The 24,436-nt window shown below is 40.1% G+C and overlaps 2 protein-coding genes across 3 annotated transcripts in view; both read left to right on the forward strand.

Moving 5' to 3' along the window:
- Window positions 1–24,436, forward strand: part of LOC124113955 (N-acetylated-alpha-linked acidic dipeptidase 2-like) — a 76,739-nt gene that overhangs the window by 30,384 nt on the left and 21,919 nt on the right. The gene's annotated exons all lie outside the window — the stretch shown is intronic.
- Window positions 1–24,436, forward strand: part of LOC124128992 — a 40,104-nt gene that overhangs the window by 1,909 nt on the left and 13,759 nt on the right. Inside the window, exon 2 of one of the 2 annotated variants that reach the window (XM_046474469.2) lies at window positions 136–1,796. The exons of the other annotated variant lie outside the window; for it this stretch is intronic. Within the exon in view, the coding sequence (XP_046330425.2) occupies window positions 136–1,265 (1,130 nt within the window). The 3' untranslated portion in view covers window positions 1,266–1,796. Of the gene's footprint in view, window positions 1–135; window positions 1,797–24,436 lie in introns of those variants that run through there. 2 annotated transcript variants of the gene reach the window in all.

The raw sequence follows: 24,436 nt of genomic DNA on the forward strand, positions 1-24,436 counted from the left end.
TTATCGTTACGAAACACATCAATATATACATACAATCGCATATATGCATATGAAGGATAATATACATAAAGTACCCGTTCTGAGAAAGGTTCAAGTCGTCCAGTACATCTAAACTCTAGATGTGCACTTTTTCAGACTGTCCAAAATGCAAGACGATTGTTAGTGGCATCAAAAGCTCGCAATGTGTGCTATCAATGCATGTTGACATCAGAAGCATCTGTCCGTCAAAGACTAAAGATTCATCAGGAAGTCTGTGCTCGAAGGCAAGCTCGCCAAAGAAAGGAAAACTGGACAGACAACAGGATCGTGAACAAAGTGAAAAACAAAAGAAAGAAAAACAAAAGAGAAAAAACAAGGAAAGGGATCGTATTTTTGAGCGTATCTGTGCACTGAGAAACTCAAGGGGTGGCATATTGCTCATAAACTTTACACATATGGACGACAGCGACCAGTTTCTTGGGCTAGTGGATGAACTGATTGATGACAGGTTAAATGAACTAATTGAGGATGGAAGCATATTCCATGAGAGTTATTTCAGAGACTGGGAGAAAAATGAACCCAATTGTCTCTCCATTACGTGCAACCCTTCATCAACTATTTCTACCACAAACTACAAGACACACATCAACCTCAATAAAGGCTTTGCTCGACCCACAATTTTAAATATGCGTTACATCCTGAGTAAAGACAGATCATGTCGCGAATATAAGGAGAAGTCACTTGACGAACTGCAAGAGGCAAGCAACGTGCAACTAAAGTCCTTCCGAAATGCACAAAATGTGGAGAGGGACAATTGGGCACTCCACATCATGAAGGAGCTTCGTCTGAGGGAATTCATTTCATCCTTTGCAAACCAGCAAGGAGGTGGGTACTATTTCCTAGGAGTTGCTGAACAAGAAGACCGAGAAATAGACACCTACAACACAAGAAAGGTGTCCATTGAAGGATTTGAATTGAACAAAATACATCATGAGAAACTCAAATCAGAAATACTGGACCAAATTGTTTCAAAGATGTTGTTTCTTAAGCAGGATATATCCACTATTGACCGAGATGCGATTGCAAAGACGCTGAAAGTTACGTTTCACAAAGTCAGAGGTCAAGCACACACCTTTGTCCTTGAGGTATGCGTGCATCCCTTCAGTGGAATTGTGTTTTTCGACAGAGATGGTCCGGAGTCATACCGTATTGATGAGAACAACTGTATCCAACGTGTTGAATCACAGGAATGGTGTCACAAGATTTTTGAAAACATTGCATGGTAAATAATTGAAATCAATTATCAGATGTTAATTGAATCTTTTGATGTAAGTGTCAACGGTTTTTTTCGGTGGACTTCAGAAACGTCGAGCTCTGTGTGACGTGCTGTGATAAGGTTCTATGTTGAGACTGCCCTTTTGTATTTTAATGCTTACATACACTAAATGTTTAATTCACTCGAAGTGTTAGTTACAAAAAACATTTAATAGCCTTGGCCCACCGCTTAGGGTGAAATACTAGCCGAGTTAGGGTTTTCTACTCTGTCGTCCGCGCTTTGACGAAAAATTCCCGGACTTGACCCCAGTTTGTTATGATGCGTCGGTGCCCGGCGAAGGTTCAAGCTGTGCAGACACAAGCTGGTCCATGAAGCTGTTTAGACTGGCATCGTGGCAACTTATACCTGTGTATATTTAGACCGGGTTTTAATATTATATACTGAACCGCAAAAGAAACGTCGCCATGGATAGATATGAGAAACCTTATTTGTCCAAACACTGTAAACATATTTTGAGACATATCAAAAAGATGAAACTTGGCAAAACTGATCATAAAGATTGAAATTAAAGTGTCAAATGTTCTTAGATTGAAACAATAGTCTCTGAGAAAATGGCATCACAAGTCAGTATCTCGTGTATTCGCCATGTGCATTGATGACTGCCGTGCAACGTCGATACATGGAATGGATGAGGCGGTTGATGAAGGCCATAGGTACTTGAGCCCTCACTCTGAGGAACGCATGACGCAGTTCAGCTACAGTTGGTCGGACGTCTTTCAGCCGTCGTTGAATCTCGTCCCACAGGTGCTCAATGGGATTTAAATCGGGACTGAGGGCAGGCCACTGTATGGTTCCGATGCCATTCTGCTGGGGGAAGTCTCTTGTTGCCTTCGCAGTGTGGGCACGGGCGTTATCATGCTGAAACTCGTGGTTGCAGTAAGGTGCCAAATGAGGTATAGCGTGTGGTCTCAAGACTTGATCAATGTAAGGAGCTGCTGTGACACCATTGCCTCTCCCTGGACCGATGTTCTGGAATACCACAGGGCCGACCCTCTGTGCAAGACCAATTTCACCCGACACCATGATGCTCGGACCACCCCACGAGTCTCTCAACAACACAAGCATCCGAATAATGTTCCCCATGGCGTCGCCAGACTCTCTGCCATCTGCTGTTGAGATACAGTAACAGCTCTTGTCTGAGAAGAGGATTCTTCTCCACTGCTGGTGTCGCCAATGCAGGTGCTGCGTTGCCCACTGAAGACGGTCCCGGCGAAGACATGGTGTCAGAATGGGTCCTCGGTGTGGCCTTGGACAGTGGAGGTGTCTGCTGGTCAATCGTCGACGCACAGTGTCCGCACTAATGTGTCGCCTCATGTGTCACCATGGTCTGTCGAGCAGTTTCCGCAACAGTAAGAAAGCGATCTTGAAGATGCTGTCGCACAATCTGATGATCCTGACGTCGGGTGGTGACCCTTGGTCTTCCAGTACGTGGTCGGTCATCTGTAGTGTTGGTGGTCTTGTACTGTTGCCGGAGCCTGTATATAGTCCTTACGTGGACTTGAAATGCATTGGCTACTTGCCGGGCGGTTTGTCAATCTTGCAATTGCCCAAGGGCTTGGTGTCGCTGATTTCTTGTCAATCTTGGCATGTGGTAGCAATTCAATAATGAATGAATGTTATCCGATCTAGGTTGATTATAGGGTAAGAAATGGGGGAGCGCATGTGCATTTCAATTTGCACGGACCTCACGTGCACCGGGTTACCATGCCCGTTGCCGTGATGCGTTTGGGCGATCGGTTTTATTGTCATCTGCTTTGTTTTTTAATCATCAAATTTCATTTTTCCGGACAAGGTAATGTTAATTTTTAGAAACTTTGACAAAAATTACCCAGATATTTAAATGACAACTTTTCATGCAATGTAACTTGGGGTGACGTATCTTTTGCGGTTCAGTATATATTGAAATTGACTTGTTTACTGTCAGTGCTGCTAGTCTGTGTGTACGAACCTGTTAGAAGTACTCACGCTGTGTCCTACTTTTAATTGTTTACTTAAAGCCTTAGTGCTTTAACTTGGTTGTTATTGTCTAGTGTAAATAAACCCTTCAACTTCAGTTGGTTTATCTTTGCGAATGCGCAATGCAATCGGTCTGTCTATTTTTTTTCAACTTCACGTCCGCTCTATACATTTCATTTAACAATACCGAGTCGGTCCGTCTGTTGGTGAGGCGTAATTCTATCACAGGCGTATCAGTATTGTGTAGTGCATTAGTTCACAAAACACTGGAGACATGACATTCTTCCATATCAGAAATAGATTCACATATTGAATTACATGCCGCACATTTCAAGTAGTGTCTAGTTTGATACTCATGCATACTCGTATGTTATTAAAATGTTAGCTTACCAGATGAGACTATATATATTGAACGTCTGGCATTGCCAGCTAAAGAAATGACAATAATGAACAACATCAGACAAACTCTAGTTTCAAGCGATTTAGTCCAGCGGAATTGTGAAAAAGCATGTTTGGGCGTCATTATTAAGTTTTTTGGTTGATTCATCATCTCTGAGCTATCCTGAACCAGAATCAGCCGGGTGCCACACTGGCACCATTGAGGACTTTATTTTAGAGGCGAAAAACAAGATGGCCGCCACCGATTTTCGTTTAATTCTGTTTGAGATAATATCTTCACTTCTAATGCCCTTACAAACAAATTTTTGGTGTCTAATACTATGTTTTCATGGCCAAGGAAACCGATAATGATATTATTAAAATTGTGCAAATAACACTGGTGTCATATTGTCAATATATGTGGTCGAAATCGTCTTTCATCGTAACACTGGTGATTGTTCAATTCTGTCTTTTTTCCTGGTGATTGTGGCAGCAGCAGGCCATGGCTTCTTCCGAAGAGATTACAGGTTGCTTTTTTAAACATTATGTGGAATGCACTTCCTAATGAGTTTCGTCGGAGCTGTGGGAACTGTTTTGAGTAACACAGGATTTACTGAAATCATGCAAACAACCTTTGGTGGTGTCCCAAACATGCTCACCGGTAAGAAGTTTCCGCAAAACATGAGAGCCTTGCCCATGGTAGTTGAAGAACTTCTGAGTCCAATCATTGTAACAATAAAGCATGCCAGAGCAAAATTTGGATTGATAACTTGATCAAGCCAATCCTCTTGATGGTGGTGTTTCTAAGAGCTGTGCGGGAAGCCGACTGGCCTCTGCATCTGTGGGCAGTTGCAGAGATGATTCCCTATTTCTTTGTTAAAGTCATTGGAACTATGCCAGGTACGGTCATGCACGGCAATCATGTCATTCGTCACAACCAAGGCATATGGAACGCCATATGGTCCGATATGTTTATAGAGTCAACGTTTATGAGATATGTCCACGAGTCTCGCGGACTCACGGGACTCACTCTGAAGCCATCGGCTTTTACAAGATGGGCTCTGAGCTTGCATATCTGCAGCCAGCTACGTGGGGATCTAGGGGCGATGAAAGTCAAGCAAAACAGCAGGATCGTCACAACTCACAAAGAAGAGGCCCCAGCAAGGATTACAAGCAACTCATCTGATCGTCAGAAGATTCAAAACGCTCTTCAAAGTTACATCGATCCTTTGGCAACAGACACACACCCACTTGGCCTTGTAAATATCGTGACAGGTCTTCATACGACAGGCAAGGTCAATGGTGATAATTCTCTCCAAATTGAACGACAACAGATGGTGGAATTTGAATCTGGATGGCCAACATCCTTCAACAAGTCACTGACCAAGAAAGTGTCCCTGATCATTAAGACCAAGAAGAGCATAAAGTTGGATGGAAGACCTGTGTACGATACCGAATTGATCTATTGAGTCTCCAACAATACAGGGATATTGATATCAATGATATCCTCTCTTACGAACTGACTCCTGTGCCAGACTCCTTGTTTGATGAGAGTGGTGCGATGCGGGCTTAGTCGAAAGCAGTCCTGAAGACGAAACTGCAAGTTGAGAAATCAAGTCGAATTGAAGGTGTTTCAGATGCTGTTATAATCGATGGATGCGCCTTGTTCTGGACTGTACATTGGCCCACACATGGTACAGTTGAGGATTATGTGATCAATTTCATGGGGACCATCAAGTACCACCTGGAGTGTTGTGACGTTTACCTGATTTTCGACAGGTACATAAAAAGCAGTACAAAGCAAATAACGAGATCCAGTCGCGCGGGTCACGATTCAAGTCGAAAACATCAACTCAACTTATACACTTCCATCGCAAAAAGTTGTGCTCAATGTAACCTACAACAAAGAACAGCTGATCGATTTCATTTGTCAGTATCTGATGACCCACATTGTAGACAACCAGATCAAACTGGTTATCACCGGAAAAGGTCCCATGCCAATATGGAACAATTCTACTCTCCAGAGACAGGATCTCACAACACAACATGAAGAAGCAGACGTCATCATTATCTATCACTTAGTTGGGATTGCCTAAAAGTCGGGCCAAGAAAAGTCGGGCCGGGCCGGACCAGCGGGTAATACTAAAAATGGATTGCAGAATAATAAAACGAAACGCGCATATCTAGGCAGATCTCAAATGTCCACAAACGTATAGTTTTGCTCATTTAATTGAGTTTGAATAAAAATGCACCTTCAACCATGTAATAAACTGATGATTATGACTACATGACTCTGTACCATCAACTTAACTGCCCTCACCCCCTGCAGTTTTCCCGTCCCATATTACCAAGCAGGTGACCCACAAGGAGGAATACGGCCCTCCCTCAGTCCAGACTCATGAGTTATACTGTGCCTACCACAATAAGTTGTGAATACGTAGCCTTGCTGTGGCCAAACATTTTGTAACAATTTGGCAAACTTTGAAATGTAAACAGCACATATAATTCAGTTTTATTTCAACTTAACATATCAGTTGAATCCCACTTGACCTTTGAAGATCCGGTTAAGAATAGATTTACAGCAACCCATGCTTGCCGTTATAGCCGACTATGCTTGTCGTAAGAGGCGACTAAAGGGATCGGGTGGTCAGGCTCGCTGACTTGGTTGATGCATGTCATCGTATCCCAATTGCGTGGATCGGTGGTCGTGATATCAATCACAGGATTGTCTGGCCCAGACTCGATTATTTACTGACAACCGTCATATAACTGGAATATTGCTACGTGCGGCGTTACACAAAGAACAACAAAAACGGAAAAAAACGGATCCTACTTATTTTGTGGATACCATAACAATAAATCAAACCAATAGATCGTTTGAGCTAGCTAAAATAAAAAAATAGTCGATAGTCATATTTCCCTCTGTTGGTCCCACGTGAAATGTTCTTCATGAATACTGTAAATCATGAAATTAACGCAATAATAAGTCAGCACATTAATGCGAGTATAGAAGAACCCTGGCCTCAAATGCGTCATGACATTTATGAGAGTAGCCTTGCAAAAATCACTGTAGTCTCACAATTTAATAATGTAGTATTGGCTGATAGATGTTCGACCGAATAATATCATTTGTTCAATCAACTGTTCATCTAATTTCCATTAATGTATATTACATTGATAATATGTTCATGGGTTTCTTCTCTGAACGTATAGTGTTGAGGACTACTTCAGTTGAGGATAAGTAACATAAATAATGATGATATTATTTTGATATTATTGTCATTATTATTCCTTCAGATTATTAAAAATAGTTATTATGTTTCACATTAAACATAGAGAAAGAGGAATGGATATTGTGGAGATTATGTTTAGCATCGACATTATTAACATAATTCTTAAAGATTTGTATATGTTTTGTTTATGGTCTAATGCCGCACTCAGCAACTTAAGGATATTACAACATACATTTAGGTTCAGTTGTATTATTAAATTTGTTTTATTTTGCAAATGTTACAGAGACCTGATAAAGTAATATAAAAATGTATAGTCGCTATTCTTAAAAGTAAGCATATGTTAGATTTATCAACCGGAAATATTGCACACCAAAGGATAATTATATATCATGACACTATTCTATGTCGATGTCAACTATATTTGTGTTTACTATTCATACATGATTGGTTATGACACGGATACGTCATGATAAAGCAATGAAAAATTGACATTTGATGATATAAGACAGCTACGCGATAAATGGCAAAGAACAAAGAAGAAGGAAGCGATATGTATTTCACGATAAAACCTTGTTCTATCATGACGTCATTTATGGAGATTCGAACATGCACTCGCAACTTGAGGACGTCGTAACTTTGATGTTATTTGTGAGAGGGAAGTGTCCAGTGAGTTGTTCCCAATAGATGAAGCTGGGGAAGGTAGATAAATGCAATGCCCGAACAATCGCATCAGAAAGTGAGAGCGAAATGTTAATCGGTATTGGGAGAAAAGGTACAGACGAGAAAATTTTGAGAATATGCGGGAAAGACCAAATTCAAACCCTCCTGTTCATAAAATGGATGTATCTGGCATTGCCGCGGTCGTAAGTAATGTTGATATCTCATATAAGAAATAAACGAGTCGTGGTCGTTGTTTATTGTACAATAAACAACTCCCACTCGCGGTTTGTTTCTTAAGTACATGACCATATACCCTGACATTATATCACAGTTGATTATATCAGTTGACAAAAACGACATAAGCCGTTCCATCATCACAAGAAACCCTTGCCAAAAGTAGCGCCAACTGCACGATTCCGACAACACCAGGAGCATGCATGTTTCATTATTCACCTTATAACATGATGACACTGGGTGCTCGCAAAAAGGCGAGCTCATCCCGATCCACTAGTGGCACCCGCTACAAACACGTGCAAAGGCAAGCCAATTGTTCACCCGAAAAGGCACGGAAACACACGGTACAAGTCAAAATAGATAATTGCATCAGACATCATTTTGGTCATTGATACGTCAAACCTGGAAATGCCAGCTACACGTCCAACACAAAGACCAAGCCAGGACCCGAATCCTTTAAACCCGCCCCAAAAAACCCTGAGCACGAAGCTTGCATACATTTTCTCCTAACCTAAAGTAATCTATACTAGTTCTGAAGTAAATCGTATTTACCCGCATGAATCGCCTTATGTCATTTATTCCCGATAAACAGAGCATGCACACTTTCTGACAGTAATGTGGGGTAAGTCACGCACCAAACCTATACTCTCGATATACCTGTTGCTCTTACTTAAAACACTATTGGGCTAACAAGATACGTATATTAAAGTGCCATGCTTTTCTGATCATTCTAATTCGAAATAATGACATTAATAGTTACCACTCACCCTTCAATATTTTTCAAGGTCGGGTTAATCACAAACATATTTGAATATATACCACATCTATACTTACATGTACTTATCTTTATACTTTAAAGAATTAGGTGTGTCTGTCATACAGACCCCGAAACAAATATGTCCAATACAGCCCAAAATTTGGCAAAATGAAGAAAGTCTCTTGGCTCCTTTTTGTTATATTTTATAACTATTGTTTAACAACTGGGTTTTTTCTGTAAAATATGTTCATTTCAGAGATTAGATGTTATTCGAGCATCAGGTCTGTGGTACGTTCACTGCATCAGCGTTGAAATAAAAACGATTTTTACATATATAAATACATACAGAGGAAATGCTTAGCATTTATCTTTTAAGGAAGAATGTGGGACTTGCTTAATACATATGTATGTGTACATATATGTATGTACATTTGGATGAATATAGATATACCTCCATATAGATAGTGATCGTAGATGATTGTAGAACGTGCACGAAGAAAATGGAATAATTATGTGAGTGATCGGGTAAATACCACGTTTAGCAATATTCAGCCATGTTGCGATATTGGTTTCCAACATACAAGACGGACCATGAAATTATGACTTGAATTTGGACCTGGCTTTCTGGTGTGATGTAACACCCCATAATCTAATGTAGAAAAAGAGCTAAAACCACAAATAAAGATCACGAGATGAAACTTATGTATACATCTGGGCATATATTTGCGTAGTATTACTACGTTAATTCATCAGTATATATGTATTTTGCGCAAAGGATATTGTAGATCGACGCTTACATGCGCAGATAACCTATTCACCAGTGCTGTAATATTTAATTCATTTATCTTTTGATACATATAGATAGGAACATGGAGAGTCTGTCTGAAGAAATATAGACATGCATGGGATCTTTTGGATAGTTGTACTTCACGGTTAGACAAACGCTTAGTCTCTGAAAATACATTATTTTGGTTAAAACGAGAAACTATATTTAAATTTAAAAGGAGCCCAAGTGAGATGGAAATTTCAGCCTGAACCCGTTGAACATCTCGGCTTGTTTCATTTGGAGCTATAGCATTGCCGTAAGGCCTGGGCGGAAGGGAACACCTGTTTCCACCCATCAGATACCAATCACAACTTCTCTCTCTCTTCTATCACGCTTGTGTGTTTGGGGATGGGAAATATCCTGAATTAGGAATAAACACTATGTATTTAGCTCGCCAAGGCTCGCTAAATACAATGTTTATTCCTAATGCAGGATATTTCCCATCCCCAAACACACTCGCGTGATAACCTCTATATATCTCCAAAGAGAGGTTTACATTGTAGTTATCATTATTTGTGGATAATTCAAAAAGCAACATAGAAAGATATATGCTACCAAGACGAAAGAATACAGAGTATACATAACTCGCAATTCTCCAAAAGAGATTTAAAATCACAATAACATATCTGATATAAAGAGAGGTGGTAATGATTTAATCTCTACATTGTGCCCTTGTTCGTGAGCCCTTGTTCTATTCAGCAAACAGCCCAAAACCGAAACTCCACAACATATCCGATTACACTGATTCAGGCTGTCCCAGTTCTCCATGCGATACTGACGCCCGTTCGTCTCCCAGACCATAGAGAATAAATTTAAAAGGAATCCAGCTCAAGTCTAGAACGATTTGGCAAGCCTAGATTTCCTCAATTCTATCCATGAAAGTAAGCATTAATAAAAAAATATTGTTCTTGTCTGCTTCAGATTATATTTTGTAGAGACATATTTGTAACTAGGAAAATTGTACTGACACCGGCGCTGTCCCTATTGAAACTATTTATAAGAATTTCGAATTGTCGTCCATTGTTCGATGTCAATACATCGATGACAAGTGAGGATATCATAAAGTAATCGTTGATGCCGCGCTACACTATAAATATTATAATCAAATTGACTGGTGTGTACATTACTACATTGAACATGTACATGATCATGCCCTAATAATCAAATGCCGTAATGTCAAATACTTATATATTATTGTGTGATGAATTTAACTGGATCAGTGGTAACATTTGATATTGATATTCCATCAATTTCTCTCCTGGTTGGTCCATCCATGTCTACAAAATGAACATAATACAATTAAAATGGAGCCTAGAACAAGTCTTAATTTCAGGCTAGGGCTGTGGAAATCTAGACTTTCCCAATCATTAAAGAGTTGAGTTGGTCTCATTTTTTACATTATTCTCTTGGGTCAACGCCACAGCTCATACCATGCACTAACAAGCTTAAGACCAGATTGCCCCCCACCGGAGCTCCTGGCTTTTGGTTATATCATCTAACATGGCCAACTCTGCTCTTAAGTAAACAAGAACCTAATCAGCGAGGGGTCCTTTATCATCCCTATGTGGCTGCTTATAAAAATCTGATATCTCTTCCCAAAGACCTGGTTAATAATATATTTTCTGCTGAATATTCGAAACAGAGTGAGTGAGTTGGTACTACATATGTTTACGGTTCTATTTTAAATAACTGCAGCGCTCCATTATGAAAACAAATTGTTTTAACGCCGCTCTCAGCAGTATTCCAGTGATATATGACGGCGGTCTGTTGTATATGAAATGAATGCAAATTGAATCTTGAATCTTGAAAGTTGTAACATTTCCGCTAATAAGTATCACATGCAGTATACAGTATATCAACTGCAATATACTGTATACAACATTCAGTATACAGTGTGTCGCGAGCTCTGCGCTGGGCTGGAGCACACATTTCCTACCCCTCTTCCTTCGGCAAACACCTCATGAGGGTTGCAACGAGGTCACAGGTCAGGCGTCTAACTGTCAGGTCTAATGCGGTCAAGAGTAAGATCTTCCGGAAGACCACTGCACTAGAGGTATGTGGATTGTTGATGAGGTACAACGTGTTTGGAACTGGGAGTCGAACACTAAGCACTTTTAGAGAAGAGCTCACAATAAAACGTTATGGACTCGCGGACGGACTTGTGTTTTCATGTACTTACATGTATCAGGTTGAACTTCTACGACAGATGTAACTTGGTTACCGCTTCCTAACTGTAACATTAACTTACTTACTTACGTATTGAGATTTAACGTGCGCTTTCTGACTGATGCGTATTTCGCACACGGGCCCGGCCAGGCCATTTAATGTGTTTCCGGGCGAAAGTGGCCTGTGCAACCCAAGAGGGGGCTTTAGGGGTTGCTTATATAGAATTTGGGAATTTTGAGATTTGGAATAGATGCCGATGGGGTAGGGGAGGAGAACTAAGGGAGCTGGGTATGGTGGATGTTTGTGTGTTTATGTAATTTTGATTTGGTGGATTATAGTGTTTTTAGATGCGTTTTATTAGTTCCGTTTTGATTAAGAATACGCCTAAGGCCTTGAAGTTTTCTAGTTTATTTTGTGGGTTTAGTATTGCTTCTAGAGTGAGAGCCGTGTTTAGATTGAGGGTGGTTTGTAATGCGGTTCGATGTGTTAGGTAGTGTGTGCAGTAGATGAGTGCGTGTTCTGGGGTTTCTAGTTGTTTGCAGTGTGGGCAGTTACCTGTAGTATGTTTTTTTAATTTTTTTTAGGTGGTTATTTAGGTTGGTGTGTCCTGTTTGGAGTTGAGTGATTACTCTGTCAATTTTTTTTGATGGATGGAGAATTTTTGGTTTGGTTAGTGGTTTGCTGAGTACTTTTTTGATTTGGCTATTTGAGTTTAGAGATAGGTTATGCCATTTTTTGGTGATGTTTTGCTTATTTACGCTTTTAATTTCTGATTTTGAGATGGGTAAGTTTAAGCTTATTTCTGGGATTTTGAGGGATAGTTTAGCTGCCTTATCGGCGTTTTCATTACCGTATATTCCTGCGTGGGCGGGTATCCGGAAGAAGGTTATTTGTTTGCCTGCGTTAGTTAGGTCGTTGGAGCTTTTAAGTATTAGATTTATTAATTTAGGTCGGTTTTTGGTATTTTTGTTTTGGAGGGCTTGCAGTCCACTTTGGGAGTCTGACTGACTGACTGATATAGAAGATTTAACGTGCGCTTTCCGACTGCAGCGTATTTCGCACACGGGCCTGGCCGGACCATTTAGTGTATTCCGAGAAGGGTGAAAGTGGTGTGTGCAACCCAAGAGGGTTTTTTTAGGGGTTGCTTATATTGATTTTTTGAAATTTTTAAATTTGGAATAAATGCCGAGGTGGGTGGAGGAGGGAACTAAGGGAGCCGGGTGAGGTGGGTGTTTGTATGTTTATTGGATTTTGGATTGGTAGATTAATTAGTTTTTAGATGCGCTTAATTATGTCTGTTTTGATTAGGAATACGCCTAGGGCCTTGAAGTTTTCTAGTTTATTTTGAGGGTTTAGTATTTCATCTAGAGTAGGAACCTTATTTAGATTGAGGTTGGTTTGTAGTGTGGTTCTGTGTGTTTGGTAGTGGGTGCAGTGGATGAGTGCGTGTTCTGTGGTTTCGGGTTGTTTGCAGTGGGGGCAGTTTCCTGTGGTGTGTCTTTTAAGTTGTTTTAGGTGGTTATTTAGGTTCGTGTGTCCTGTTTGGAGTTTTGTAATTAATCAGTCAATTTTTTTTGAGGGGTGTAGGATTTTAGGTTTGGCTAGTGGTTTTCTGAGCACTTTTTTGATTTGGCTATTTGAGTTTTGATATTGATTATGCCATTTTTTGGTTATTTTTTGTTTGTTTACACTTTTAATTTCTGATTTTGATATGGGTAGGTTTAGGCTTATTTCTGGTATTTTGAGAGATAATTTAGCTGCTTTATCGGCGCTTTCGTTGCCGTAAATTCCTACGTGGGCGGGGATCCACAAGAAGGTTATTTGTTTGCCTGCTTTTGTTTGGTCGTTGGAGCTTTTAAGTATTTGGTTTATTAATTTAGGTCGTTTTTTGGTATTTTTGTTTTGGAGGGCTTGTAGTCCACTAAGGGAGTCGGTGAGAATTAGGATTTTTGTGTTGTTTTTAGATTGTTGGTTATGCAGGGCTGAGGCCATGCCCATAAGTTCGGCCGTGAATATAGATTGGTTGTTAGGGAGTCGGTAAGATTGTGTGGATATAACTGGTTGTGTGGTATGGACTCCGAAGCCTGTGTGGTTGGAGGTCGGGTCTGAAGATCCGTCAGTGTATATGTGACACCAATTTGGCCAATTTTCGTGTATGTATGCAAGTGTGTTGGTTTTAGCTATGTTTGGGTCGGTTTGTTTATTTATTTGGTTAGCTAGCGTTGTGTCTATTTGGGGTATTTTGAGTTTAGGGGTGAAGATATTTGATTTTTTGCAGTTTTGTTTAAGATTTTGAGTTTGGTGTTCATTGAGGTAGTTAGTTATTCTTTGGGATATTGGGGTGAGTAAGGGGTGTTTGCGAGGTAGAGCTTGATTTCTTGGGCTAATGTTTTGGTTAAATAGGTTTTGGATGAGAGGGTTTGTTTGGGACGCGGCCCAGAAATTAAGGCTTAGATGTTCCCTGCGTAGATTTAGTGGCATTTCTCCTGTAAGGGCCTGAAGTGAGGTGTAGGAGGTGCCATGTTGGGTGCGTGTAATTAGTTTAAGGGCTTGGTATTGTATTGAGTCAAGTTTTTTAGATAGAGAGTTGTTTAGGGTGTTGTATATGGCGCAGCCGTAGTCTAGTTTTGATCTAATTAGTGTTGTATATAGTGAGAGGAGGGTATCTTTGGAGGCTCCCCAGTTAGAGCCGGTGAGACATCTTAATGTGTTAAGGTCTTTGCTGCATCTAGTTTTTAGGTTTTGGACGTGAGCCTCCCAGGTGAGGTGTTGATCGAAAATAAGTCCTAAGAATTTGGTTTGTTTTTGAAATTTGATTGTTTTGTTGTTAAGCTGGAGGATTGGGTAGGCAGGTTTCATGTTTTTATGTTTGAATACTACTCCTGTTGTTTTATCTGAGTTAAGGGAGAAGCCCCATTTGTCTGCCCATTGTTGTATTTTATTTAGAGATTTTTGGATTAAGTTTTCTGCCATTTTAATGCTTTTTGTGCGGATCCATAGGGCACCGTCACCCGCGAATTTTGAAGTGTTTAGTTTAGGGGATAAGCCCTCGAATAGATCATTTATCATTATATTGAAGAGGGTTGGGCTGAGGATGCTGCCCTGGGGAGTGCCATTTTCTAGGTGACACTGGTCCGATATCGTATAGTCTATACCCACGGTAATTTTGCGATTGTTTAGGAAATCTTGGATGAAGTTTATTCTTTGGCCTTTTAGTCCTATCTTCTTTAGTTTTTGTATTAGCCCGTGGTGCCATACCATATCGAAAGCTTTAGAGAAGTCGAGGAATATGCCTATGGTGTATTGCTTGTTTAGCTGTCCTGTTTTTATATCCTGTTCTAGTCGGGCAAGGTTATCGAGAGTTGATCGGCCAGGAGTGAAGCCGCTTTGGTCGGGGTTTATGATGTTGTTTTGGTCTAGGTAGTGCTGTAGCCTATTTTTAGTCATAAGTTCCATTATTTTGCAGAGATTTGAGGTTAGGGAGATGGGCCTATAGGAGTTTGCCTGATCTGCTGGTTTATTTGGTTTAGGTATTGGGATTACTAGAGCTTCCTTCCATGAGGATGAGACCTGTCCGTTTAGGTAGACTAGGTTGTATAGTTTAAGTAAAGTTTGGAGTAGTTTGGTAGGTAAGTGTTTGATTATTTGGTAAGAGGTGAGGTCTAGGCCAGGGGCTGTTCCATTTTTTCTATTGTTTAGTACGTGATTTAGTTCTTCTATGGTGTAAGGTTGATTTATTTCTAGGTTGTCTTGTCTGTTTTCTTTGGAGAATTTGGTTTCTTTATTTAGTTTATCTTGGAATTTCTTACTGAAGTTACTGTTGCTACTAACTTTAGAGAAGTGTTTGGCTAGGTTGTTGGCCTTTTGGGTGGGGCTAGTTGAGTTGTTTATATTGGGGCTTTTTTTGTGCCGTTTGATGCCTCGGATGGCGTGAATTTTGCGCCACACCTTCCTAGCGTCGGTGTGGTGGTTTAGCTCCTCACAGAATTTTTTCCAGTTTTTGGTTTTAGCAGTTTTAACTAGGTTTTGGACTTGGTGGTTAAGTTCATGAGCTGTTTTGAGATGAGAGGGGTCTCGTTTAGCTCTGTTGAAAGCTGATTTGCGTTTTAGTCTAGTTAGCTCTATTTCCTCATTCCACCAAGGGAGAGTGGGTTTTCCTGGGTTGGATGATTTGAAGGGGATTGCGGATTTGGCTGCGTTGATTATGAAGTTAGTTAGGTTTTGACAGAATGTTTCGGGGTCTGTTGTTTCTGAATCGTTTAGATTAGCTTCGTTGCATAATTCTTGGAATTGGTCCCAGTTGGCGTTTTTGTACTGAAATTTAGGTTCCTGTTTAGGGGTTTGATTTGGTATTTTTATATTTCCTAGGGTTATATTTATGGGAAAGTGGTCGTTGCCTAGAGGTACTGGGTGGACGTCCCACATCAGACTTTGTGCTAAGTCTGGCGTACATATTGTTAAGTCGATAGCCGACATGGTGTGGTGGATTTTGTCGTATCTAGTTGGTTGGTTATTGTTTAATAGTATTAGGTCATTTTATTCGATCCACTCTGATATTAGTTGTCCATGGTTGTCTAGTTTATCTGCAATGCCCCAGGTAGGATGATGGGCATTGAAGTCTCCTAGGAAGATGGTTGATTTATTTCCTAATTGGTAAAGGATATCTATGTCTGTATCTTAATTGGTTTTAGTGTTGAGTGATAGATGTTAAAATGATTTTTATGTTTTGGTTATTGATGGTGACTTGGATTCCATTAGCTTCTAGATTAGGAGTGTTTACTTTAACTTCCTCGTAGTTAATATCCTCTCTAACGTAGATGATTAGACCTCCTCCTGTTCTGCCTGGGATGGTTTTGGACCTGTCGGTTCCTACTGCGTTATAATTTGGTAGGTTGAATTTAGTTTTATATGAGAATTTGGTTTCTTGAATACAAGCTACATGGGGACCTTTATCTATTTTGACCATGGCCGGCGAGGCCATTGGCATTCCATTGAAAAATGTTTAGGCCTTCCATTGGGAAACTGGGTGGATTTATGTTTGGTTTAGGCTTGGTTTAGGTATTTACTTTACTAGGTTATTAAGGTTGCTGCTTAAACGGTCGAAAGAGGTGGTGACGAGTTTTAGTTTAAGTGCTACACCAAAGAAGGCTTTGGAGCTGGCTTCTGGATTAGACTGCTTTAACATGTAAGCTAGTAGGAGGACTAAGTTGATTAGTTTTTTGCTTGCTACGTTTTGGGTGAGTTTTTTTCTATAGCTTTTGGTTTTTGGGGCTGACAAGGTAAGATCGTTTATTTCCTCTGAGAATGTGTACTCGTCCTCTTCGGTTAAGTTATCTTTAGTTTGGTCACTCTCTTCGGTGGTGGGTTGCGTGCTGGGTTTGGGTGTGAGAGTCTGAGTGGTTTCTGTAGTTTCCCTGTTGACTGGGTGTTCGGGGGGTGCCTGTAGGTTTTGGAGTGTTGATGCCCTTGTGGCTGTGATGGCTTGTGTTGGTGCTGGTTGTATGGTGGTCGTTGTGCGTTGGGTTTTGCTTGCGGGTGTAGATGTGGTAATTGTGGGGTGAGAGGCGGGGAGGGTGAGAGTGTGAGTTTGTGGGATGTGTGGGGTGTTTGTTTCATTTGCGATGTATGCGTCTCGCTGATTTTGGTCCCATACGGAGATTGGGTATACTGTTTTGCGTGCGTTAGTGTTGTTGTTTGGGGGGGGGGGTAGTAGTTGTTTGTATGCTTGCGGTGTGGGTTTTTTGGTTTAGATTTTGGCCGTGTTTATGTCTATATGTCTGTTGGCCTGTTGGGTGAGTGATAGTCTGTGGGGGCACTGGTTCGAGAGTGATGAGTGTTTTATGGATTTGCAGTGGATGCACCAGGGTTATTACAATAGGTGTGGGGGTGGTTTTCCCGTTTCTGTTTGATTTAATCCTGCGGAGGCTAGTTATTTGTGGTTGGGTTTGGATAGTGTGAGCTTCTTGGGCGTATATGTCGAGGTCCTCGTCGGTTTCCCTTGGGTGCACTCGAATAACTCCCCTAGTGTATATTTGCCAGTTAGGTTTAGAGCTATTTACGGTGAATTGGAATATTTGTTTAATTTTAGTTGCTGCTATGTAGGATTCCTGATTTAGGAAGATTATCTGATATCCTTTGAAGCTACGTTTGATGTTTAGGTAATTGATTTTTTGTTGCCTGAGCCACATGCCTATTTTATTTATGGTAAGTGTTGGAGCTAGTTGTACTGAGGGGGTGGCCGAAAAAAAGTAGAGGGCCCACGTGGTGATGAGGGCTGCGGGTGAGTGGGTGTGTGAGGTAGGTGATGCCGATGCGTCTAGTTTGCGTTTTTTGTAGTTGCATGCTTGGGGAGGTGGGGTGCTGGGTTGAGTTTCCATGTAGGAGGCTTGAGGGTCTTCATCGCCGTAGCCTGTGGGTATGAGTGAGGGTGTTGCCCTGTCGGAGGTGTTGTGCGCCTCCGCAGGTGTAGGGGATGTAATGCCAGAGATTTCGCTTATCTCGATTTGTCTTTGGTCTGCCATACTGGGATTGGGTGTATAGGATGTGTGTGTGAGTTGTGGTGTTTGAGGTGAGGGGTTGTGGATGGAGTGTTTTGGAAGGGGTGGAGCTAGTTGTACTGAGGGGGTGGCCGAAAAAAGTAGAGGGCCCACGTGGTGATGAGGGCTGCGGGTGAGTGGGTGTGTGAGGTAGGTGATGCCGATGCGTCTAGTTTGCGTTTTTTGTAGTTGCATGCTTGGGGAGGTGGGGTGCTGGGTTGAGTTTCCATGTAGGAGGCTTGAGGGTCTTCATCGCCGTAGCCTGTGGGTATGAGTGAGGGTGTTGCCCTGTCGGAGGTGTTGTGCGCCTCCGCAGGTGTAGGGGATGTAATGCCAGAGATTTCGCTTATCTCGATTTGTCTTTGGTCTGTCATACTGGGATTGGGTGTATAGGATGTGTGTGTGAGTTGTGGTGTTTGAGGTGAGGGGTTGTGGATGGAGTGTTTTGGAAGGGGTGAGTAGTGTTTGCGGTGTTTTGGTTGTTTTGGGTTTGTGAGTTGTTTAAAGCTTTAAGAGATTAATTAGAGGGCTTGTGTTTTAATTTGAAGTGTTTGAGTTTGTTTAGGTGGGCTTTGTGAGTGTAGTTTTAGGTTTGGGCTTGGGTGTGAGCGTTGATTAGGAGGTGTAGGTTGTTGTGAATGGATGGGTGAGTGGTTATATAATTACCTTTGAAGGTTCTCCCTGGGCTTGCTATCAGCGGTGCTGTGCGTGGGCTTGAGGAGGCTCTGGAGGCTTGGAGAGGTGTTGCTCGCTTGGAGTCGCTTAGGGAGTCGGTCCGGGCTGTCAAAATAAACTTTAAACACATAGATATGTAACCGGGGTTTGTGATGGCAATAAGAAGGTCCAACACAGGCTATGGGTGTGAGTCTTTATTGCCTTAGTAATATAATGACACCATGTAATGTACAAAACAATAAGATTATAAAAACAGTAGTACACAGATTTCATACACACATATATTAATACAATACAAAGCGATCTTTCATTTAATATGAACATAGTCTATATTCATTACATGAACATGAACTTAATAATCAATGATATATGAAATCGTTATCTTAACCCTGATGGAAACAAACGATTTATCAGGGGCGATAACTCATTACTTTTAAGATTACAATATATAGATGGTCCATGGTTCTAAAATACAATGAACATTACAAATACAATTACCACTTTGTTGAAACTACTATGTTAATTCATTAACTGATCATACATTTGGTATGATACACTATTTACAAAATATATTTCATGACACAACAAACATGTAAATTATCCGTACCCTGTGGGTGACACTGGGGTGTTTGTCCTCTCCAGGCAGCCGCCTTGCGTGAAAGCTATGTAGCTATCAGCACACACCTATTTACAAAATCAACTATGATTAAATATAACAAATAGAATACAATTGAGGAAATATAACTAACTAAAAACTATCATACAATGATTGACATTGCATACAAATTCAGTATTTACACAATGATAAAAATCAACGTATTCACTCAAACTATTACTATTTTTAGTAAAAATTGTTAGGAGTTTTGCGATCAGGGTGTTAGTTGTCAATTTTAGGTGCTTAAAATGCACTTTAATGAATCCTTGGAGTCTGTAACCTTGAGAAACGTTGTAATGTTATTAATACAAAAATCAGTAAAAGATAAAGCATATATTTTGTGACCGGAACTAGCATGTTCGAGGTAAAGCTTACGTTTTGTGTACCATCAAAAGCATGCCAGTGATGACATTTCTTCAAAACATGACAAAATCCCTATCATCCACAACATGAGAGATATTGACCACGAATGTGTGTACCGAACTCTCGAACCTTTTCTCCGATCACGACCGCCTCACCATAAAAATACATATAGATTTGGACCTGTGAAGATCAGGGTTAGAACAGATCTTCAGCAACCAATGCTTGTATTGTCATCTTATCACAATTGTGTGGATTGATGCTCGTGATGTCAATCACTGGATTGTCAGGTCCAGACTTGATTATTGGCATGACCTCCATCATATAGCTGGCATATTGCTGAGTGTGGCGTTAAACAAAAAAACAAAAACAAAAACATATAAATTTAACCGCTTAATATCAAATTCGAGATAAAAATACACAGCGCCATCTCGAACTCCCAATCTGACTTTACAATAGAACTGTGTACCATGATATCGAAGTTTGAATTTGCCACCGTGACAGCTTTAAGAAATCTTAATTAGAATTTTACTTAACTGTAAACAATTCTCCTCGATACAGGTTGAGGAATCCGTAATGAAGTCAAAGAAAGTGATCATTTGCAACATTGTCAAACTTTGTTTCATCCACAGAAACCACGGACCTTTTTCGCAAAACTAAAATTCAACTTAATCCTTCACTTGTTTTTCTCTCACAATGTTTATTGATTATTACCTGCGAAATACATTTCAATTAGTCATCGAGATACATTTCAATTAGCCACACCTTACACCTGTTGTATTCTGAATTGATCGGTTTACTCTCACTTTGCCAGCAGGCTGGGGAGATTAACTTGTACGGTCCAGTGACTTGCCAGCTATAGCCTGTTCTGATTATCTGAGCTACTTGACGACTTGGCTGTGACCCACTGTAAGCCAAACTTAACTAATGAAGTAAACTGTGTTCAGCTTAACAGATATGGCGAAATAATTTGATGTGGACATAAATCACTGATCACTATACTATTCCAAACAGACAAATTGAGTGAGTTTAAAATAACGGGTATATACACTGTATATCTATGGAGGTGCCATTTGAGAATTTATTGCAAAATGGCAAATGCACAGGTAAATGTTAAGTTCATCCCTAATTCGCGAGGAGGACAGAGTTTAGTGTAAGGTGGACATAAGTTCAGAGTCAAGACAAGAAGACGAGACACAGTGCACTGGAGGTGTTGTAAGGCTGGATGTCCTGCAACCATCAACACTGCCAACAATCTCATCACCGCCTACAGGAACATCCATAACCATAGATCTTCCCGATGAAGCCAAGTTGAAAGTCGACGTCTTCCTTGCCTCCATTCTAGATACAGTTCAAGTTGACCCTAGGCTGGTGCCTAGTATCTATCAAGAAGAGCTGAACAGTAGGTGTAACAAATGACAATTTCAGTAACTTTCAGTTTCTACTGTAACCATCTGGTGATAACTTTGTATTTTGTTTGTGTTGTAACTTCCATTAAATCAATTATTAATTGAATACTTTTATTTTTAGAGCTGAGATGTTCCGAGGTCGGACTCCAAGTGATTTTGCTGTAGCCAGACATAAATTTTGCAAGCTATATTGTATTAGTTTGTCTTGAAAATTTGTACATCTGGACATAAATGGATTTTTTAATTAATAATTAATAAAAAACCTAAACTACTACATACATTTTTTTGTATCAATACAAACTACTGTATTATATTGTCTTGAAAATTTGTACATCTGTACATAAATGTAATTTTTAATTAATAAAAACCTATATTACTACATACATTTTTTGTGTTTTATCTACCTAGACAGGCTGTAGTCTGGCTATAGTCAGTCTGTGAAAGTGAAACAGTCTATAGTGTTAATCCCCATAGTTGTAGGGAATATCACGGGCTACTGATTTTTAAACTAGAATAATAGCTGCTGGCAAAGTGAGAACACCCCAATTGATCGTCTATGCAATCGTATTTCTATGGATCTATAACACACAGTCTGTTACTCAGTTTTATTTCGCTTATTGACTTTCTACATAGGTGAACAGGGACATTTATTTTACATGCAAACAACATGTTATTCAGGAAAATATAATTACATGATAGGGGTTTGTGAACACACAAATAATTATTTATTCAAACACTTCTTCCTTTAAAAAACATATATATTAACACACACAAATGGTTTTTACAAACAATAGTTGATTTTATGCTTCCAAACAAACAGCACGCAAGCTATTGTTGAATTTTAAAATATAGCCAAAGTAAATGTATCTACAATCATATTTAATCACAAATACCGTTCTGTTCTATATAAATGTAACATGTGAACTAACCATTTCAGTGGATCTCAACATGGACAAAACTGTTGGAGATGTTCAATGAGTGAATGTTTTTTTAATGAAGTAAAACGTAGATTCTTTCTTTTGGTAAATACATGTAGCTGTACATCTTATAGATGTTCCAAGAGAAAATAATATAATATCTACCTATATACCACTTTATGGTGTCTCAGATCCCGGTATGTAATGAAAACTTGGTGCTGAAAGTGAAGCCCTTTTCCCTCTACATTGGTGATACATCTGTGTGTTTAAAGTTGATTTTTACAGCCCGGGCCAAGTCGGACACACCACAAGCCAAACACTTTTGATAGAGACTATGTTGAGAATGTAGAGGGGAAAGGGCTTCACTTTGAGCACCTTGTATTCTTTAAATACGATGTACTGTGATTTGTCTTTGGTCTGCCATACTGGGATTGGGTGTATAGGATGTGTGTGTGAGTTGTGGTGTTTGAGGTGAGGGGTTGTGGATGGAGTGTTTTGGAAGGGGTGGAGCTAGTTGTACTGAGGGGGTGGCCGAAAAAAGTAGAGGGCCCACGTGGTGATGAGGGCTGCGGGTGAGTGGGTGTGTGAGGTAGGTGATGCCGATGCGTCTAGTTTGCGTTTTTTGTAGTTGCATGCTTGGGGAGGTGGGGTGCTGGGTTGAGTTTCCATGTAGGAGGCTTGAGGGTCTTCATCGCCGTAGCCTGTGGGTATGAGTGAGGGTGTTGCCCTGTCGGAGGTGTTGTGCGCCTCCGCAGGTGTAGGGGATGTAATGCCAGAGATTTCGCTTATCTCGATTTGTCTTTGGTCTGTCATACTGGGATTGGGTGTATAGGATGTGTGTGTGAGTTGTGGTGTTTGAGGTGAGGGGTTGTGGATGGAGTGTTTTGGAAGGGGTGAGTAGTGTTTGCGGTGTTTTGGTTGTTTTGGGTTTGTGAGTTGTTTAAAGCTTTAAGAGATTAATTAGAGGGCTTGTGTTTTAATTTGAAGTGTTTGAGTTTGTTTAGGTGGGCTTTGTGAGTGTAGTTTTAGGTTTGGGCTTGGGTGTGAGCGTTGATTAGGAGGTGTAGGTTGTTGTGAATGGATGGGTGAGTGGTTATATAATTACCTTTGAAGGTTCTCCCTGGGCTTGCTATCAGCGGTGCTGTGCGTGGGCTTGAGGAGGCTCTGGAGGCTTGGAGAGGTGTTGCTCGCTTGGAGTCGCTTAGGGAGTCGGTCCGGGCTGTCAAAATAAACTTTAAACACATAGATATGTAACCGGGGTTTGTGATGGCAATAAGAAGGTCCAACACAGGCTATGGGTGTGAGTCTTTATTGCCTTAGTAATATAATGACACCATGTAATGTACAAAACAATAAGATTATAAAAACAGTAGTACACAGATTTCATACACACATATATTAATACAATACAAAGCGATCTTTCATTTAATATGAACATAGTCTATATTCATTACATGAACATGAACTTAATAATCAATGATATATAAAATCGTTATCTTAACCCTGATGGAAACAAACGATTTATCAGGGGCGATAACTCATTACTTTTAAGATTACAATATATAGATGGTCCATGGTTCTAAAATACAATGAACATTACAAATACAATTACCACTTTGTTGAAACTACTATGTTAATTCATTAACTGATCATACATTTGGTATGATACACTATTTACAAAATATATTTCATGACACAACAAACATGTAAATTATCCGTACCCTGTGGGTGACACTGGGGTGTTTGTCCTCTCCAGGCAGCCGCCTTGCGTGAAAGCTATGTAGCTATCAGCACACACCTATTTACAAAATCAACTATGATTAAATATAACAAATAGAATACAATTGAGGAAATATAACTAACTAAAAACTATCATACAATGATTGACATTGCATACAAATTCAGTATTTACACAATGATAAAAATCAACGTATTCACTCAAACTATTACTATTTTTAGTAAAAATTGTTAGGAGTTTTGCGATCAGGGTGTTAGTTGTCAATTTTAGGTGCTTAAAATGCACTTTAATGAATCCTTGGAGTCTGTAACCTTGAGAAACGTTGTAATGTTATTAATACAAAAATCAGTAAAAGATAAAGCATATATTTTGTGACCGGAACTAGCATGTTCGAGGTAAAGCTTACGTTTTGTGTACCATCAAAAGCATGCCAGTGATGACATTTCTTCAAAACATGACAAAATCCCTATCATCCACAACATGAGAGATATTGACCACGAATGTGTGTACCGAACTCTCGAACCTTTTCTCCGATCACGACCGCCTCACCATAAAAATACATATAGATTTGGACCTGTGAAGATCAGGGTTAGAACAGATCTTCAGCAACCAATGCTTGTA

The sequence above is a fragment of the Haliotis rufescens genome, unplaced genomic scaffold, assembly GCF_023055435.1.
Source record: "Haliotis rufescens isolate VD_foot unplaced genomic scaffold, xgHalRufe1.0.p SCAF_4, whole genome shotgun sequence".
Taxonomy (NCBI): domain Eukaryota; kingdom Metazoa; phylum Mollusca; class Gastropoda; order Lepetellida; family Haliotidae; genus Haliotis; species Haliotis rufescens.